The following is a 19,967-nucleotide window of genomic DNA, read 5'->3' as shown; positions in this document are numbered from 1 at the left end:
GGGAAAAAAGTCTCCTTCTGTGTCACTTAAAATAATGTGACCCACGGAAATGTGTGCTTTCTGCTATGCTGAGTTATATATAGGAAAATCAAAGGCATATAGATAGTTTTTGGTTTATTTTAAGACACGACTCGTATTGTTTAAATAGTTTGACTCGTGTCTGCATTCCAGGCACGTGAAAAAGCCTAAACCGTCCCAGACACACTGAAAACAGGTTGGCTGTACGCAAGTTGCCTAGTTGCTTGCAAAGTGTTTGTGCACAATAACGAGCCGCTGTGCTTCAGGAAGTTTTTCTGCTGATCATGCTTTCTTTCTGAGTATAACTAGCCCTGCATCAGAAAAGCTGACCCCAAACCACCTGGTTTGGTGTCTGAAGCACAGTACTGAAGCACAGTATTGTTGTGTAATGCAGCTCAGTTTAATTTACTCTGATGATTGTATAACAGAAGTAAAAAAAGAGGTCTGTTCACATACCATCTCAGTTACAAGAATTCACAGGTTTGACCACAGCCTGGAAAGGAAATAAGTTTGTTTTCAGTAATTTCCTGTCACTACCAATGATGTGCAACCTACTATTTATTTAAGCAGAGAGTATATTTATGTGTGAATCAAAGAAAGTGGATTTTGTTCATCTGCACGTAGCGTTTCACTGGGAGAAAAGCTTCATCGGTTTGATTACTTCTTCATTTCCTTACCTGGATGATTGATCGTGGAACCAAAGACATTTATATATGAACTTAAGCTTAAAGCATTGCCTGTGATGACAGTCATAGAGTGTATTTGATCTTAACCAGCTGTTAATGTATTCCAGGGCTGTCTTTCTATACACAACTGGGACAGCTGAGCTTACATATTTTTGTCTTTTTGCTTCCTACTGGTTAATTGTGGTGGTGATCTTTGCTGAGCTGGAATGCTGCTTTGATAATGACCTATACCACATAAACTTTAAAACCTCTAATGTCATTGAGTGTTCTGTATCCTGCTGTATTTACACAGGGATAAAATATGGTGAAACCTTGGCAAACATGGGAAGACTTTTTGTTTACTGAACTGAAAAGATAACAAAGAGAAGATTTAGGGTTGTTTTTTTGCCTTTTTAAAGCCTAAAGTTTAAGGAAGATGCAAGCTTTGTCACACGCTGGATGCTTGTGTGGTCGTTGTCAACAGATTTTAGTGCCCAAAAAACATACTACCTCTGAGGTTTTTTACATGAACTTTTAAACTAAATGGTTTTTATTTTAAGACTGCAGTAATTTTTCATTTTAAAACAAAGCAGGACAGAAAATGAAATAAACACTTTTTTTTGGTCCGTGTGTCTGTGATTTCTCTCTGTTTCCAGGGGATGACTTTTCCATCATACAGCAGGAAATCTTCATGGTGAAGGAATGCAAGCACCACAATATTGTGGCCTACTTTGGGAGCTACCTCTGGTAAGAGCCAGCACAAAATGCTCCTGCGTAGTCATTTTACCCTCACAGTTTGTTTTCTTTTTTTCCTCGCTCTCACAGCCAGTCGAGTGTATAACATTTGTGGAATTCATATGTAACTGTCAAAAGGATTTAACAAGCCACTGCCTGAAACTCACATGATGTATTTAATTACTTAGTAAACCTGTGTGTGTGAAAGTATGACTCAGACTCTTCAACTGGGCAGACGGGTGCTGACTAGGCCCTTTAGTGCCAGGATGCTATTCTTCTGTTTTAATGGAGTCCATGATTTGTGGCCGGTATTTCAGAGGAAGTTGGCCCAGGTCCGCCCACATCTTCCTTAGACTTCCAGCAGGTTTAAATGGAATAAAAGCCTCTGAACTATTTTATTTGGCTGTTCGTGCAGAGAGCTGTATGTCTTATCTCAGCAGGCATGTCTTATGCGGCCTTGCCACACAGAGCTCAACTGGATACAGTAAAACGTTAATGAGCAATGAACTGTGCATTAATTATTATAAAACTACCTTAATTTAATCAAAGGAACCCCTGTTTATTTGGGGAAATTTTAAGTTTCCTGTTGACCCCTTTTTAGTTACCTGAAATGGTTTCCATGACCACCTAAATGTTGAGTGAAACGAGGTGGCAGTGAGCAACAGTCAGAGCTCTGTTGAGCCAACCATCCCTTTAACGTTAACTAGTGATGACTTCATGAACTTCTTCACAAATAAAATTTTTATCATTAGAGAAAAAATTACCAATAATCATCCCACAGATGTAATATTATCTACAGCTACTCTTAGTTCCATTGATGTTAAGTTAGACTCTTTTTTTCCAATCGATCTTTCTGAGTTAACTTCAATAATTACTTCCTCCAAACCATCAACGTGTCTTTTAGACCCCATTCCTACAAAACTGCTCAAAGAAGTCCTGCCATTGATTAATTCTTCGATCTTATATATGATCAACCTATCTCTAATAATCGGCTATGTACCACAGGCCTTCAAGGTGGCTGCAGTTAAACCTTTACTCAAAAAGCCATCTCTAGACCCAGCAGTCTTAGCTAATTATAGGCCAATCTCCAACCTTCCTTTCATATCAAAAATCCTTGAAAGAGTAGTTGTCAAACAGCTAACAGATCATCTGCAGAGGAATGGTTTATTTGAAGAGTTTCAGTCAGGTTTCAGAGTTCATCACAGCACAGAAACAGCTTTATTGAAGGTTACAAATGATCTTCTTATGGCCTCTGACAGTGGACTCATCTCTGTGCTTGTCCTTCTTGACCTTAGTGCAGCATTCGATACTGTTGACCATAATATTCTATTAGAGCGATTAGAACATGCTGTAGGTATTACAGGTATTGCACTGCAGTGGTTTGTATCATATCTATCTAATAGACTCCAATTTGTGCATGTAAATGGAGAGTCCTCTTCACACACTGAGGTTAATTATGGAGTTCCACAGGGTTCGGTGCTAGGACCAATTCTGTTTACATTATACATGCTTCCCCTAGGCAGCATCATTAGAAGACATAGCATACATTTTCACTGCTATGCAGATGACACCCAGCTCTATCTGTCCATGAAGCCAGATAACACACACCAATTAGTTAAACTGCAGGAATGTCTTAAAGACATAAAGACTTGGATGGCCACTAACTTTCTGCTTCTTAACTCAGATAAAACTGAGGTCATTGTACTCGGCGCTGAAAAGCTTAGAAATATGGTATCTAACCAGATTCTTACTCTGGATGGCATTACCTTGGCCTCCAGTAACACTGTGAGGAACCTTGGAGTCATTTTTGACCAGGATATGTCCTTCAACGCACATATTAAACAAATATGTAAGACTGCGTTCTTCCATTTGCGCAACATCTCTAAAATTAGAAATATCCTGTCTCAGAGTGACGCTGAAAAACTAGTTCATGCATTTATTACTTCCAGGCTGGACTACTGCAATTCATTATTATCAGGATGTCCAAAAAACTCACTGAAAAGCCTTCAGTTAATCCAAAATGCTGCAGCAAGAGTACTGACAGGGACTAGAAGGAGAGAGCATATTTCTCCTGTTTTGGCTTCCCTTCATTGGCTTCCTGTTAAATCCAGAATTGAATTCAAAATCCTGCTCCTCACATACAAGGTCTTAAATAATCAGGCCCCATCTTATCTTAATGACCTTGTAGTACCATATCACCCTATTAGAGCACTTCGCTCCCGCTCTGCAGGCCTACTTGTTGTTCCTAGAGTATTTAAAAGTAGAATGGGAGGGAGAGCCTTCAGTTTTCAGGCCCCTCTTCTGTGGAACCAGCTTCCAGTTTGGATTCAGGAGACAGACACTATCTCTACTTTTAAGATTAGGCTTAAAACCTTCCTTTTTGCTAAAGCATATAGTTAGGGCTGGACCAGGTGACCCTGAATCCTCCCTTAGTTATGCTGCAATAGATGTAGGCTGCCGGGGGATTCCCATGATGCATTGAGTTTTTCCTTTCCAGTCACCTTTCTCACTCACTATGTATTAACAGACCTCTCTGTATTGAATCGTATCTGTTATTAATCTCTGTCTCTCTTCCACAGCATGTCTTTATCCTGTCTTCCTTCTCTCACCCCAACCGGTCGCAGCAGATGGCCGCCCCTCCCTGAGCCTGGTTCTGCCGGAGGTTTCTTCCTGTTAAAAGGGAGTTTTTCCTTCCCACTGTCGCCAAAGTGCTTGCTCATAGGGGGTCATATGATTGTTGGGCTTTTCTCTGTATCTATGAAGCGCCTTGAGGCGACATTTGTTGTGATTTGGCGCTATATAAATAAAATTGAATTGAATTGAATTGAACCCCTCTACTGGTTCACATGTCGTTTTTATTAGGACTGCAACCATTCTCTAAATTATAAGGCCTTGTTACTGTTTTCAGTCTGTTTTTATGTTTTTTAGGGTGCAGCGTGTGAACAACAAAGCTGAGAGAAAACTTCTCACCACAGCAGCGATCGCTTGTTGTATTTTCAGCACACGCTTTACCTGAAGGCTTTTTAGACGTTCAGCTTTCATGTGAAACAGGAAGAAACTTTCTATGGAGGATTCATTTCCAGTTTCAGAACTCTTACACCTCTTATTCTTAGTTGTTTTTTATCAGAGAGCAATTTTATTTTAATTTTTCTAAAACAAGCTTCGCAGCTTGTCAAAATGTTTGTTTGCTCTGGTGAATTTTGTGACTGCATAAGTGGTTAAAATGTTCTTAATTCTGCTTTTTTTTTTTCTAGTCGAGAGAAACTTTGGATATGCATGGAGTACTGCGGGGGAGGATCTCTGCAGGACATCTATCATGGTGAGCTTTAGTTTTATTCATACATGGCAAGGTGCAGACATGAACTACGTTTTATTGCTATGCACCTTGTGCCATCTCTGTCTTCAGCCCTACTAACATTGAATGAATGTGTGTAATAGTGACTGGACCTCTGTCAGAGCTTCAAATAGCATACGTCTGCAGAGAGACCTTACAGGTAATTTTACTTGGAATATTTTGAGGAAACGTTACAGAGTTTGTGGTTTCAGATGTGGTCATTATGTAATGCTGTGCCTTCCTTTACAGGGTTTGGGATATCTCCACAGTAAGGGGAAGATGCACCGTGATATCAAGGTACAATTGCTTTTTATTTCATTTTCTTTGAATGTGAATTTTTTCTTCTTATCATGGCTGTTCTAATAGATCACATAGAAACACCGACCGTCTGATGATACTTTAAGCAGTAAATTTCAGAACATCTCAAGAAAAAGCAGCAGCACAAGTAGCAGTTTCAGTACTATTAATGTCAGCATGAATGCATTGGTGGCCCTCAAAATGGGGCAGAGGTCGGACATGGCAGCAGAGGTGTAAAACCAAAGTCACAGGAAAAGCATAACTGGGTGTGCTCGCTCGGAAGCATGTGACTGATGCTACGTTTTGCACTTTTGAGCTGAAGTTAACTTTGCTCGATGGATGCACTAAAGGCTGGAACTTCGCTCTCATGTGTTATCATAAAGGTCAGGGCTGGATCTATTATCTTTTTCAGCTCTATGCAGCAAGCACTTCCTGTTTCCTCTACTCTCACCGCAGGATGCCACAAGAGACACCGTCAGTCACAGCCAGCAGAAACAATATTAGTGAAACTATTAAAGGCTGTGATACTACTCCAAGTTTACGAGAAGCCAGGATAGTAACATGCCGGGTGTTGCTGAGAAATCTTTACACATATAAAGCTGTTATTGTGGTTATTTCTGGCCCTGTATTTATCTTTTTCGACTCTGCTAGAGCGGCTTTACGTCATTAACATTATAAGATGATCCTTATCTGCTTTGATATAGCTCTTCAGTTCAATCTCTGAAACACTCTTTAAGCCAACTGTTTCTGATTGGCTCCCCCTCGCAAACAGAAGGTTTGAGGAGCAGGTGGGCGGAGCTCCTGTGCTCACAGCAGTACAGTGTGTGCCTGAAGTGATCATATTGAGATCCATAATAGATACAACTGTTTGAATCTAATGTACATTTTTGAAATGTTGTTTTACATGAGAATCAAGCTTCATTCTAATGTTGATAAATTATTGTTGTATGTTTTTTAAATGGATTTTCTCAGCATAAATCAAATGTTTACTCTTTACAGGGTGCCAACATACTGCTGACAGACAACGGAGACGTGAAGTTGGGTAAGTTCCTCTTCAGCATCTTAATTCTTAAGAACCTGAACTCCTCAACAGCCTTTAGCTGTATGTGCATTACATAATCTGAAAAGCCCTGTTATCCTCCTTACAGCTGACTTTGGAGTTGCAGCCAAAATAACAGCCACCATTGCCAAAAGAAAGTCCTTTATCGGAACACCTTATTGGTGAGTGTGTCATCCGTGTAAAACAGGCCTCTAGGCCCTTGACAGCTTTTGTTAGTCTGGTTAAAGAGCGCTGGTGAAAGCCTTTTCAGCTCCATCCTAGAATATTTTTCACCATTTTCTAGATGAAAGTTCAATGTCACACGCTATAGATGTGTAGACCCTGGTACATTCAGGCCTCTGCTCTTTCACTAAAGCTGACTTCTGCTTTTTATTCTAACAAATGAGCCATTGCTAAATCGCTGTCCTCACTTTCTTTAGGATGGCTCCTGAAGTAGCTGCAGTGGAGAAGAACGGGGGCTACAACCAGCTGTGTGACGTCTGGGCTGTTGGCATCACAGCCATAGAGTTGGCTGAGCTCCAGCCTCCGATGTTTGACTTGCATCCAATGAGGTATGTTTTACTTCCTCCCCATAAATGATCAGTTAGAGCTCCCTTACATAATAAATTTATACATTTTCCTCCTTGGCGTCATTAAATCCTCGTTCCTTTATCTGCTGTAGGGCCTTGTTTTTGATGTCGAAGAGTAGCTTCCAGCCTCCGAAGCTAAAAGATAAGAGCAAATGGTGAGTGTTCCAAAGTAATCACAATGCTATTGTTGGATTGCGATATAATTTATACCTTTATACCTTGCTCTTAGATAATATGAATAATCGTTGTTTTAAACAAACTTATCTTATCCAACAGGTCTCCTGCCTTCCATAACTTTGTGAAAGTGTGTTTAACAAAGAACCCAAAGAAGCGGCCCACTGCAGAAAAAATTCTAGGGGTAATAAATATTACTCTGGTTTTCCATGTGTGGTTGAAATGTTCAAAATAAAAAAATATAGTGCAGTATGATGTTTAAAAAAATGTGAATGTTTTTGGAGAGTCTGTTGTTTTTTGCAGTTTCTTCTTCGTCTTCTTTTTTTCTTTTGCTTGTTGGCCTATGTTCCTTTGCAAATCTAAAACACCTGACAAACAAGTAGAAGTTGTCATTCTGTCCAAATTTAGCAGAGCCTTATGAACCCCAGCTGGCCTCCTCAGCTTCTGTGTGGTTTGGCTGACTTTCTCAGTGTTTGGCTTGCCGTCAGACTCTGGCCTTGAACTGTTTTCAGTGTTTCGTATTTATTAAAGCTTATCTTAGTTTCAGCTCTTTAGGATGGGAGCCAGAGTTCAGTTAGCACCTGTTTCTAATTTGTAGGTATACAAGCACAGTGTATTTTCGTCTCATTAGTACAGTGTGTATCTTTGAGGATAGTTGCATCCCAGAAGTCCTGGAATGTGATGATTTATCCTTATAGCTAGGAGTTAGTGATCTGTAAAAAGCTTTTGGTGTAGAACACCACCTACAATCTGCAATCTGAAAAGAAAGTACACCCTCTTTAAATACAAAGTTTTATGCATCAGGGCATAATATAAGTAATGGGGTTCTTTGCATGTCTTAAAATTAGGTAAATACAACCTCAGATGATGTCATTATTTAACAACTCGGGTAGTATTTACCTAAATTTAAGACCTGATAAGGTCATGATTTTTAAAAAATCTTTGAACTGACAGAGAGTGTGCTTTCCTTGTCATCCACCCCCACATGAATCTAAATTCTTTGCTTCTATACCTTTATGACTCTTATGTGTCAAATTAGTGTCAGGTGTCTAACACAAACAGCTGTTTTCCTGTTATGATCCTGGTAAAGATCTTTAACTCTTTAGTGTTTCTCCCAGCATGTGTTTATGGCTCAGACGGGTTTGACGAGGAGACTTGCCATGGAGCTTATTGATAAGATGAACAACCCGGACAACCACCAGAATTTTGGAGAAATGGATGAGGATGACCTTGAGGTAATAACTGACTCCAAATCATATATAGAAATCTGTGTTGTTAGGAGATTGTCTAAGAAAATCAAAGCCAACCCAGTCAACAAGCTAGTAATCAGAAATATAAACACACTCAACTTTTATTTATACCCTGAAAATATTAAACCTGTAATGCAGTTCTTGGTACATGTTTGTTTGAACATGTTTGAACTTGTTGCAAATAACTGTTTTAAAGAAGAACTATCACTTGCTGTTTGAGCTACACGACAGATTCTTATCAGTGAATGTAAATATTAGAATGTGTGACATGTTTTCAGCAGTGAACTATAACCAGCGAGCTTCTTTCAGGTCTTTCATGTTCCCCTAAAACTTCCCTTCCCCCTGTTCCTGATTCTCTCCAATGACATTATTATTCCGACTGGATTCAACATCACATCTATGTGGCAGCCAAAGAGGTGGTACCAGCGCTTTTTAAAGGACCATTGTGCTTTTCTCCCACTGACAGCAGTAGCACTGTCTTGGCCACGATGAGTGAAAAAACTCTAAAGGCTATTGACTGCAAGCAATAGAGCTTGTTGCAAACAAACAGCCACTGGGATGCATAATAATGTGACCGTGCTCCAGAAAAGCTGGTCTCAGCTCAGCTTTAGCTAGCCTTAACTCAAATTTTGCAGATAATCTAAAAAGATAATGCGATAACTAATAATTACACACTGAATATTATATAAGCTCCTAACATTTTACTGTCTTCTGAAGTACTGCTCCCCCAATAAAAATTCTGTCTTTCACCATCAGTTTCAGGGAAACAGCGAAGTCAGACACACCATCCGCTCCACCAATAAGCACGCCAGAGCTGAGAGGACGCGCTCAGAGATCGACTGTAAGTGAACATCAAAGCTAAATGGATCACCAAGGCCAGCCCCTCTCCGCAATCGCTCGCTGTGCTTCTGTCCTGTCGTTGGTTTGCGTGTTAGCTGTTGTGAGTGGTTAGGTTGATCTAGGTCTGGTGGCATCACCAAGGGTCATTCCTTTAATCCTGAAGCAGAGGCTGGCACCTTTCCAGGCCACAGCATGTTTTGGCGTGTCTAAAAAAAAAAGTCTGTGGATTCATGGAAGAGAAAGTAAAGTCGCTTGTGCTATTTTTACATGTTAAGTGTTGTCTCATCTGTTGCTCAAGGAATCCTGCAAAATAGCTTGTCTGAAGGGTCTCTGAGTTTTCCTAAAAATCTCAAGTTTTTAGCCAGAAATTGTTTTCAAGAATTTGGCGATGGGTCCAGTTGTTACAGTTCTACATCTTGCCCCCTGCCCCTTCAGGGAAGCTGTGTTTTTTTTGTGTCGCCGTTAGTTGTGATAGATGAAGCCGAATGCAGTGTTGTGCCTGTTGTGTCAGTAGTTTGTGGCCATTTCTTCATTTCACCATTTTAGAATGACCTAACAGCTGCCTGGCGTTGAGATAGGTGTGGTATTTATACCATGCTGCATTGTGTTTTGTGCTTGTCTGTGCTGTGATCGCTTGTATCAGATGTACTTCTTGTCTGGTTTCTTTTATCTAAATTTCTCACTGTTATATGACCTTCCCTCCACCATGAAGCAAACAATGGAACAGACCAAAGAGAGCCACCCTCAAGTCCTAGCTTCACTGAGGGACACAGGGTGGATGCAGGTCAGTGTGAGAGTAGTGAGACAGTGTGTGTTTGTCTAATTCCAACCCTCACCCCTAAGATTTCATTAGAAATATGATAATGTTGTAGAACTGGAACACTCGGTTTGACATTTAAATGGTACTAATAAGGCGATTTTGTCTGCATGGAGTTGCTACCTAATGTAACTTCAGCTTTTTTGTAAGGCTGAATAATTTGGATATTGTGACATCTTGGTTCCTGTTAGGCTGACTGACTTGAAATTGCATTTAAATGACTAATCTTACCCTGACAAGAAAGCAAAGCTTGCCTCGTAAGACTCACCTGATCACTCGGCTTAAACTTTTTCATTGTTTTTCTTACTTCCCAACCTCCACTCTATCTGCATATGTTGAGAAGAAAAACATGGGAAAGGGGAGGTGGGGAGGGATCTGTGGTCTGAATTCTTTAATACAACGCGTCTTTGTTAATGCGAAGGTGATTATGTGGGCTGATTTCTTTCACCTTCATAATTACAGCCGAATCATGTCGTATTTATACTGGACAGCAAACCAGACAACCTTATTGGATCAACTGTTTGACAGAACGCAACTTGAAGTCTAAACAGCTGAAGAATCTGTCCTGTGATGTATCTGTAATTCATGTTTCCTCTCACTAATATTTCCCCAAAGGGAACAGGTCTGGTCAGCGTCAAGTTTAACCTGTGTCTGTCTTTAGTGAGCAACTCGTCTCGAAGCTACAGACCAAACATTAAAGTCGTAACATCGTAAATCAGTGAGGGATCTCTGTAATATTTTGGCAGGTTCACTGTTGTGGAAGCAGATGATCTGCTTTGGGTTTGTTCTTACACCTGTTTTTAGGTTAGGAAGGAATTTTTCCCCAGGTTTTCTGGTACTAATGCCCAATGTTGATAACTCCAGTGCTTTGTGTGTGTTGAAGTGTTGGATGCTGATGCCCTCTAGTGTCAAAGATGTGTGCAAAGAAAGGGAGAAAAGAAAAGAAACACCATCTCTGTTTTTTACAGTTGACAAGCTCCAGTTTAAAGCACCAGTACAGAAGGAAACTGCGGCTCATTATGAAACGGTGATTATCATTTTCTGTTTAACACTAATTTTAGTTTCTGTTTGTAGTCTGTGTGTGCGTGTGCGTGTGCGTGCGTGTGTAAGGAGTAAAAAGATATCAGGTGATTAACAAAACTGCAGCTATGTAAATATCTATTTCTGTGAATGTATGCTTTTCCACAGGATGTCAAAGATAATGACTTCTCCCCCTGGAGTCCTTTTGCAGAGGGAGGAATAACAACCAGGTGATCCATGGAAACTGTTGTCATGGGAACTGCTCCCATTTACCCCCAGTTGTTCTCGTTCAGTCTCTACCTGGTTTGTCTTAGATAAATGCGCCTCATGAGGCTTAACCAGACAAAGGAATTTAAGGCAAATTAAAGATTTGTTGTTGTTTGGATTTCACATTGTCTGAGTTTGTTTTGTTTTTACTTTGAGACAGTCAAAGCATGTTAGTCCTAAAGAAACTACTCATTCTTGATTCTCTGTGTATATAGATTTTCTTCACTGTGTCTCATATTAACATGCTTGCTCACTGGACCTAACCTATGCCTGTACATGAGCTCACTCCCCTTGCCCCCCTTTTGCACTTTGAAATGTCACTTTGGTCTTTAAGCTCCCTCTCACATGTCCATGTGCTTTGACTGTTTGTTTGTTTTTTGGGTTTTTTTCCTCCTTCTCCTTCTCTCTGTCCTCTTTTTGGCTGTCGGTGTCGCTCTCGTCTTGTCGAAGGAGCCTTCTCAAAAGCGTTGAGGATGAATTGTTCCAACGGTAACACTAACACTGCATGTGCTGTAATAAGCTACGCCATCCAATCCACTCCCTCCTTGCTGCGCCACAACCATTTTTTCAGCGTGGTCCGCCCCCCTCCCTTTCTGCCTCCTCTTCATTCACCATGTGTGGTGTGACGATTACTGTAGATTTAAGCTGTTTGTACTGCTGTGATGTGAAGAGAAAAAGTGCTGAAGTGTCAGCCTAACCATTTTTGGCTCAACTGCATTGAAGCTGTTTTGAAACCTACTTTTAACTGGTAGTTTATAATAGTGGTCATAGTCATAATAATAGCATCGTCCCCAGTAGGTTTAGGTCACCTCAAATGTGATCTAAAGTCTGTAGTAACACAGAATCTTCCCCTCATTGTTCTTATTCAAAGATAGGACTTCATATAAACATTTGCATTCCTCCTAAACCCAAATGAGTCTTACTTTCCGCGTTACTCATTACTGTGTGTGTCCTATAGGGGACACGTCGCCCATCTTGAAGATGCCTTTGATGATACGGAGCGGTGAGTTATGCCATCAGATTTAAATTTTATCATGAATGCATGACCTTTTGTTCTGCTGGTTTACACCTTACTGCTAAAAATGGTTCAATTTCAGATCAACCATCAAGCCAGGCGTTCCTCCTCCTCTGCCTCCAAAGGTAACACCTAAATTTAAGGATTGTCTACTTGTGCTGTAATTTTTTTTTTAGGTTTAAGTAAAGATTAAATGTGTTGTAGTGTTATGTTTCTTCTCAGCCAACTTCAAGCGCCTCATCAGAGGAAATGGGCCTTAACGATGAGAGGTCTGTGACAGTAAAGAGGTTCCCTAACTCGGAGAATGGGCCCAGCCAAGTGGCTCGCAGACAGAGCACACCTGAGCAGGGCAACAAGGTGGAGAACTCATCTCCAGACCTCCTGTCAGCCAGCGTCAGTAGCCCCGGCCTTTTGTCGCACTCCTCGGATCCTGGTGAGTCTCAGCATATCTGTGTCTATTTCTAAATCCAGATTTATTCACAGTATGAGTCTGCATACCTTGTCCTCTTCATTTTTCTTCATAAGCGCTGAAATGTTTTATTTTTTTTGCAAGCTCCAAGTAAATCTGAACTTAAAGGTAAGGGAGCCTGATGTAAACATGGTTGATCTTTGGATTCACACCCTCCTTGTTTGACAGCGTGAACTGATATTAATACTGTGTAAGTGTAATTTTACCTGCCTGGTTTTTCATTACAGATAATGATTCAGATGGCAGTGTGAATGGAGGGAGTCCCAAGCCACCATCCAGTGAGCAAAACCGGAAGGAGAAAAAGGAATTCCCTGTGAGTTTATAGTTTCTGATTGTAACACATAATAGCTATATTTCGTCTCATTGGATTAAGGATAAAATGTCATGTGATACCACAACATACAGCCTACATTTGATACGTGCAGTGCCTCCAGCTAGCTGACTGAACTCAAACGAAACCTCAAATATGATGCTTTTCCTTTGTTATATCCAAATGTGGCTGGTTAATGGGGGAAACTTGGCATCCATTCATGTTTCATATTTAATTGACTTTGACAGGACACTCACACAAGCATTTTGTTCTTTTGCTTATTGTTCAGGCTTGTTCTAAAATTATGGAGCTAAATTTAGGATAATTGTTCTGTCTTTTGCATCTATAATATCTTATGGTTTTCATATCCTCCCCTCCTCCTTAGAAACCAGCTATCAACGGTCTGCCACCCACTCCTAAAGTACTGGTGAGTGAATCATTTGTATTGTCCTTCACGGTTCCCGCCGACCCGCTTTCACTGAGACTGTTATTAAACTCTCGTCTGAGCTTCTACTGTACATTCTGTAGATATTTGGGGTCCACAGAGCTTTCTGCTTTGTGGTTCAGCTCAGCTCATTAAACTCTGGCTGACATTTAAGAGGCTGCCTTCTTTGAGCTGTGCTGCTTTTCATTGCAGATGGGAGCCTGCTTCTCTAAAGTGTTTGATGGCTGTCCATTGAAGATCAACTGTGCCACGTCATGGATTCATCCAGACACCAAAGGTACAGAAAGAACAGTGAGCATACCACACACAGAGGGTTTCGGATATTTGACTAAGACAATGTTTTTTTTAATCCCTCTTCTAGATCAGTACCTAATCTTTGGGACAGAAGATGGCATTTATACTCTGAATCTTAATGAGTTGCATGAAGCTACAATGGAGCAGGTAACAGCAGCTGAAACTTGCTTGAAAATGAAATTGTAATTTTTTGTGAAGCCCCACCCTGATTCTATTACTTGGAAGTCTTTATGGGACGCACACAGATAAAACTGTTTTATTGATTTCAGGCAGGAGTACACAAAAGCTGCTTTATATTATATTTATCATGGGTGTTCTACTGCAGCATAACTAAGGGATAATTCAGGATCCACCCATAGCTGAAAGCGTTATCAAAAATGAAAGTTTTCAATCTAATCTTAATAGTCTCCTGAATCCAAACTGGTTCCACAGGAGAGAGGCTCTGAAACCTTTTTTATTTTTAGAAATTCTAGGAAACACAAGGAAGCCTGCAGTCTGTGAGCAAAGTGCTCTGTTGAGATAATATGATAGTATGAGGTCTTCGAGTTACAATGGGGCCAGATTACTTCAAGACTTTATATGTGAGGAAAAAGATTTTCAATCCAACAGGGAGCTAAAGACGAGAAGCTAATATATATTTTTATAGTCCCTTTTGGTACTCTTGTTGCAGCATTTTAGATTAACTAGGGTCTTTTTATGGAACTGTAAAAGCAACCTGATCAGCCTAGAAGCAATGAATGCATGAATTAGTCCTATATAGTTGTTTAATGTGCACATTGAAGGATATATCATGGTCAAAAATCACTGAATTCAGATCAAACCTCACTTTCATTTGAATTCAGAATTTGGAAGATGGATAGTAGCTCATCCAAGCCTTTATATGCCTGTAGTTTAACTAATTAATTTTAATCTGACTTCATAGTTGAATATATAAAACACAGACGCACAGAGAGGAGTCTACTATCAGAGGCCACGAGATCATTTGTAACCTTTGCTAGTGCAGTTTGTGGAGTGCACTCTGATGTACTCTGCATTCTGGCTGAAACTCTTCAAATAAACCATTCCTCTGCAAATGATCAGTTAATTGTTTGACAAATACTACTAAGAGTTTTAGAAATAAGAAGTTTGGAGATTGGTCTATAATAGCTAAGACCCCCAGTTTAAGTAAAGGCTTTTTAAGTTGTGGTTTAACTACAGCTACCTACAAAGCCTGTGATACATATTTTGTTAGAGGTAAATTGATCATAGTTGAAAATTAAAATAAATTTTGACACAATCATGGCAGAGAGGAAGAAACGAGCTTTCAACATCTCAGTCAGTTTGGGCTTTGTGCAAAGAACACCAGCTATTACACAATTCTAATAAGCAATGTGAGTTTATCTTAGTTGTTTAAATAATCAGAAGTGTGTGCATGCATTGTGGTGTTTTTTATTTTATGTTTTTGTAAGAATATATTTTGACCTTTTAAGTTTTCATTTCTCTTTCTACTTCAGTGTCAAGTTGAGACATAATGAGCTGTTGTACTGAAACCCTGTGTATAGAGAAAGCAGTCAGACATCTGCTAAAGAGTCAGACTGATAAACAGAACCGATCTCGTCACTTTTCATCTTTAATCATAATCCTAAAGTTGGTAGAGCAAAACAACCGAAACACGATAAAGAGTTTGGTACATCATAATGAATTATTTGTCTTTTGAGGTGTGGAGAAAACTTGCTGAGCTCTGATTGGACAGCTTGACTGTTGACTCTGTTCTTTTACAAGCCAATGTTCAGTTATTGAATTATTGTGTTTGAATCTCTGTTTAGCTCTTCCCAAGGAAATGCACGTGGCTCTACGTTATCAACAACAACCTGATGTCTTTATCAGGTAGGTGATGGATTTATAACAACCTCCTGCTTTAACAGCCACTGTCATAACCTGCTGCTTCTTTGTCCTGTGTTATCTGGCTGCCCCCCTGAGGCAACACATCCGCTATATCTGTGCCCAAAAATAACTGTACTTTGTTTAGCCCCAGAAAGCCTCTCTAATAGCTTTATACTTGTAGCAGTGACCCAAGAGGGGCACATCTGGCTTTACAGCCTGTCCCTTTACTGAAGAAACGCAGTTATTTGTAAGTGTAGCCAAGGGTAGTGTCTTCCATATAGAAATCAGATGTGCTAGCTATCATTTGAAACCAAACTGTCTTCAATTGGATGTCCCAACGACTTCTCCTTTTCTCATCTTAAGAGTTGAAGATGGGATTATAAAGCGTCAGGTCTGCTTTCGGTTTTACCTTCAGCAGTTTGCACCTCAGTATACTTAACCTCTGTTCTCTTCTCCTCTTCCCTTGGACACTGTCCACCCTCCTCTCCCCTGGCTTGATTTGATATTCTATTAACTGGCTTCATCAGAAGGTAATCATGGCTCACATCATCATCATCACACTTCTGTTTTTACCCCTGTCCACATCTAACCTTTCTACATGTGAAAACTGCTTCAGGAGATCCAAGATTGTCAAAAATATTTAGAAATTAGTGTCCGTAATGAAACTGATGATGGGATACGCTGTGTCCCACGCTGTGCAGGTAAAACCTTCCAGCTGTACTCCCACAATCTCATCGGGCTGTTCGAGCAGATGAAGAAGCCTGGCCTGGCCGCTCAGTTCCAGACTCACCGCTTCCCTTTGCCCAAGTAAGCTCGAAAGGCCTGGTTTGGTATCTGAAACTCATAAATAAGATTATCTAACCGCATTTTCAGCAGGCGCCTGACACACTGTGATAAGATCACACCACTGGTTTTCTCATTTAAAGTGTTGCTGCTACGCCCATGCTGTGCAGTCTTTTTGTTGTTCTTTTACCTTTGTGACAAACTGCTGCAGCGGTACAGAGAAAAAGGGAACCACAGGCCAACTTCCCTGATTCTAGACGTCATCAGCTCTTTTAAGACTGTGGTCACGACAACTTGACTCTTTCTCTCCTCAGGAGATTTGCCTTGACAACTAAGATCCCTGACACAAAGGGCTGTCACAAGTGCTGCATTGGTGAGTGGCTTTTCCCCTTTAAACCCTGCATATTAAACCATGTCTGTATAAAAGTTGCATCATGGCCTCCTTTTTTTGCCAAAAAGTTTTAGTTTTGTATGCTCTTCTGACTTTTTGTTCTGATCCACAGTGAGAAACCCGTATACTGGCCACAAGTACCTGTGTGGAGCGCTTCAGTCTGGGATTGTCCTTTTGCAGTGGTATGAGCCCATGCAGAGATTTATGCTCATCAAGGTCAGTTGGTTATTTTTCTCACAGCAGAAACATGAACATCTCTAATTAAGCCTCTGCTTTTCCAGTAAGGTTGTGCTTCATAACTTGCATGCATGTAGTTTGATTTTATTCCTTTGCTCCACAGCTCATTGTGAAAGAGTCTCCATAAGCATAATTATATAAAACTGATGCTCTTGTACTTTAAACAGCAGAACACCAATGATCATAGATAACATGTTGCTTCTCTCTTCCTGGCGCAGCACTTTGACTTCCCTCTTCCCAGCCCGCTAAAGGTGTTTGAGATGCTGGTGGTTCCAGAGCAGGAGTATCCTCTGGTGTGTGTTGCCATCAGCCAGGCCACAGAGCCGAGTCAGGTGGTCTGCTTTGAGACTATCAACCTCAACTCCTGCTCATCGTGGTTCACAGAGATTGGACCAGGTAAGTCTAACATGTGCCTTGTTTTAACAATTGTGGAAGAATTCAAGATGCTTGGATAAAAAAAATTGAAGAAAACCAAAAGCATGTGTAGCATTAGTGAGCAATGGCATATCCAGTAATGTTGCAAAATAAACTAAGTAATAGAAGAAAGAGTTGGAGAGCAGGACGGTTACTGAGCACTTTTCTCCCCACAGGTAATCAGCAGGTGGACGCAATCCATGTCACCCAGCTGGAGAGAGACACAGTGTTGGTGTGTTTGGACCGTAAGTGTCTGTACACTGTACACAAACTGTATCAACCAGCATTACTACTAGTAGCGGCATCCCTGCGGCACTTTTTCAAATTCGTGATCTGATTTCATTCAGATTGGCCCACTCGCTGAGGAGAATACACACATATACATACAGCACAACAATAATTATATTTCTCTCCCCAGAAAATGTGAAGATCGTTAATCTCCTGGGCAGACTGAAATCCAACAAGAAGCTGGCTTCTGAGCTCAGCTTTGACTTCTGCATCGAAGCTGTTGGTAAGATTTCTGAAAGGCATTAGTGTTTAAAATAAGTTTTGGTTCTGGAAAATGTTTCTTGTTAGTAAAAGATTAAATTTCTTAATTTTAAAGGAAGTGTCTTATAAACTCCAGTGCAAAACAGATTTATAATAATTTTTTTGGACATTTTTATTGGACAGGGACAGTAGAGCACAGACAGGAAACCATTAATGACACACAGGAAATGGTCCAGGGCAGAGTCAAAGCCAGGACCCCACTCGGCACTTGGGTCACCCAACCAACCGAGTGAGCTGTAAAGCAGCGCCCCAGTTATAAGCTCAGACTGAAGTTGTAAAAAGGGCTGTGTAAATGTATTTCTCCTAATCAAGCTGAAAGGCTTGATTAGTCTTGGGTAATGTTTGACCTGTTTGTGCACTAACACACAGTTTCCTCTGTATTGTAACAGTGTGCCTTCAGGACAGCGTTCTGGCCTTTTGGAAACATGGCATGCAAGGAAAGAGCTTCAAGTCCAATGAGGTAAAATATAGTCATTGTAATCACCCTGGGGAGAAAAATAAAACCTGCTCTTTTTTCTTTTTCTTTTTTTTTCTTGTGCTCTTAACAAGAACCGTGATATTTAAAATTTCACGATCATTTTCATGGTCCCTCAATAGGTGCCAGAGTGGAAACTGTGAATGCAGTATGTGTTAACATCCTTGACACAGGCTTGTGTGCTGTACACATGAACAAACGCCTCTCTCTCCTGTCAACAAAGACCCGTAGTGTCTGTTTATGTGTGTGGCTACAAGCTGTAGGTGATCCCAGGAGATTAGCCCTCAGGTGGAGCAGACAGCGTGTCTTTGTGTTAGAGCGAGGCAATGAATTTGTCCACCTTTCCACGGAGGGATTCCAAGCTAACCTGATCACAAGATGCGCTCAGCGGTACAATAAAAGTTCAAGAGATCGCAGAGAGGTGAAGCATTCTGCTTAAATGAAAATTGATATGGCCTTAGGGCTGCCCTTTTGAAAGCTGGCTGTGTGAGACATGGTCCAGCAGCACTCGAATGAAACAGAAGGTCTGTGCCCCGAGTCCGTGCCCGGCCCAGCTTGACAGATCGACCATAACAAGGATTTTTGAAATGTCAGCAGTCATGCAAAATTCATGCTCAATCATAAGCGAAACCCGTCACACAACAGGGAGAAGCTGCTAAATAATTCAGCCTTTGTCTTGTTATGATTCCTGTGAAAAGCGAAGGCATTCAGAGGGGGGGCGCGTCTGGTGATCCGTGCTTGCCTCAGTGGGTGCATCTGTGAACACCCGAGACCTTGTTCTCGTTTAGACTTAAACAGATCAGATCTCTCCCAGGGCCAAGGTCTTACACCTAGCAGGTGTCACCCACTCACTGTCTCACATCTGTCAACAAGTTTTCATGACATGCCAGCATATGAGTGTTTTGAAGGGGCCCCTGTCCTTTACCCTGCGTGGTGTCAGGCTACATATCGTGAGTAGAGGTAACAGTAAGCTCCAGGCTCATAGGTACACAGCAGAGATGGCACTGAGGGCTTGTTAAAAACATTAGATAGTCTGTTATAAAAGTCTGTGAATTCAAAATTTAAACACAGGAGATGGACTAATTTGGGAATTCTGCAGATCTTTTAATTGATGATAGTGAAATGAGAGAGGTGTGATGTAACACCACAGAGCCTTTCGTGTATGTCCCCATGCAGTTTAAGAAGCTTTATACTTTGTTATTCTTGCGTTACAGTGTACCTTCACTGCCAGCAGTACTTCTGTATACAGCCAGTTGTCACATGAAAGTGTGTGTGTGTTCTTTCTTTTGAAGGTGACCCAGGAGATTTCTGATCCAAGCAGAGTCTTCCGCCTCCTTGGATCTGACAGGTTGGTACAGATCCTTACACTTCAGATATGTCATCAGTAGAGGAAGTACAGCCACAGCCTACATTCCCTCCTCTTTTAAGCATCTCTGTTCTATTATTAATTGTTTTGTTTGTTTTTTGGTATTATTTTTTGGTATAGCTATTTATTCATCCCATAATTCCCATGAAACCTGTCCCGCTAGTTTATGACCATTATCCCTCAGGTGTGTTTTTCCATTACCTGGGAACCACCAAACAACCTCCTCACCCATAACGTTTCGAGCAGACAATTCTCATCTGTCACTGCACTCAGACATTTACTTTCAAGTGTGTTACTTTGGTTGTCCCTC

General features: G+C 40.8%; 1 protein-coding gene across 10 annotated transcripts in view; it reads left to right on the top strand.

Annotated features, from left to right (window-relative positions):
• The window catches only part of map4k5 (mitogen-activated protein kinase kinase kinase kinase 5), a 31,065-nt gene that overhangs the window by 8,537 nt on the left and 2,561 nt on the right, over positions 1–19,967 (top strand). For 2 of the 10 annotated variants that reach the window (XM_085142583.1, XM_085142584.1), the window contains exons 4-35: positions 1,340–1,430; positions 4,673–4,737; positions 4,857–4,912; positions 5,002–5,049; positions 6,049–6,091; positions 6,198–6,270; positions 6,529–6,660; positions 6,771–6,833; positions 6,955–7,036; positions 7,971–8,087; positions 8,859–8,943; positions 9,655–9,726; positions 10,728–10,786; positions 10,948–11,009; positions 11,497–11,535; positions 12,005–12,049; positions 12,144–12,186; positions 12,266–12,494; positions 12,615–12,638; positions 12,758–12,843; positions 13,226–13,267; positions 13,478–13,562; positions 13,647–13,726; positions 15,385–15,445; positions 16,144–16,249; positions 16,540–16,598; positions 16,729–16,832; positions 17,072–17,249; positions 17,444–17,512; positions 17,686–17,778; positions 18,206–18,276; positions 19,584–19,639. In XM_085142583.1, coding sequence (XP_084998709.1) covers positions 1,340–1,430; positions 4,673–4,737; positions 4,857–4,912; positions 5,002–5,049; positions 6,049–6,091; positions 6,198–6,270; positions 6,529–6,660; positions 6,771–6,833; positions 6,955–7,036; positions 7,971–8,087; positions 8,859–8,943; positions 9,655–9,726; positions 10,728–10,786; positions 10,948–11,009; positions 11,497–11,535; positions 12,005–12,049; positions 12,144–12,186; positions 12,266–12,494; positions 12,615–12,638; positions 12,758–12,843; positions 13,226–13,267; positions 13,478–13,562; positions 13,647–13,726; positions 15,385–15,445; positions 16,144–16,249; positions 16,540–16,598; positions 16,729–16,832; positions 17,072–17,249; positions 17,444–17,512; positions 17,686–17,778; positions 18,206–18,276; positions 19,584–19,639 — 2,518 coding nt within the window. The remainder of the gene's footprint in view (positions 1–1,339; positions 1,431–4,672; positions 4,738–4,856; positions 4,913–5,001; positions 5,050–6,048; positions 6,092–6,197; positions 6,271–6,528; positions 6,661–6,770; positions 6,834–6,954; positions 7,037–7,970; positions 8,088–8,858; positions 8,944–9,654; positions 9,727–10,727; positions 10,787–10,947; positions 11,010–11,496; positions 11,536–12,004; positions 12,050–12,143; positions 12,187–12,265; positions 12,495–12,614; positions 12,639–12,757; positions 12,844–13,225; positions 13,268–13,477; positions 13,563–13,646; positions 13,727–15,384; positions 15,446–16,143; positions 16,250–16,539; positions 16,599–16,728; positions 16,833–17,071; positions 17,250–17,443; positions 17,513–17,685; positions 17,779–18,205; positions 18,277–19,583; positions 19,640–19,967) is intronic. The other 8 variants (XM_085142585.1, XM_085142590.1, XM_085142587.1 and 5 more) reach the window with 8 other exon arrangements.

The sequence above is a fragment of the Neolamprologus multifasciatus genome, chromosome 19 (assembly GCF_963576455.1).
Source record: "Neolamprologus multifasciatus chromosome 19, fNeoMul1.2, whole genome shotgun sequence".
In the NCBI taxonomy this organism is placed as follows: Eukaryota; Metazoa; Chordata; class Actinopteri; order Cichliformes; family Cichlidae; genus Neolamprologus; species Neolamprologus multifasciatus.
The sequence above is the reverse complement of the archived record's forward strand: the minus strand, read 5'-3'. Positions and strand labels throughout refer to the sequence as shown.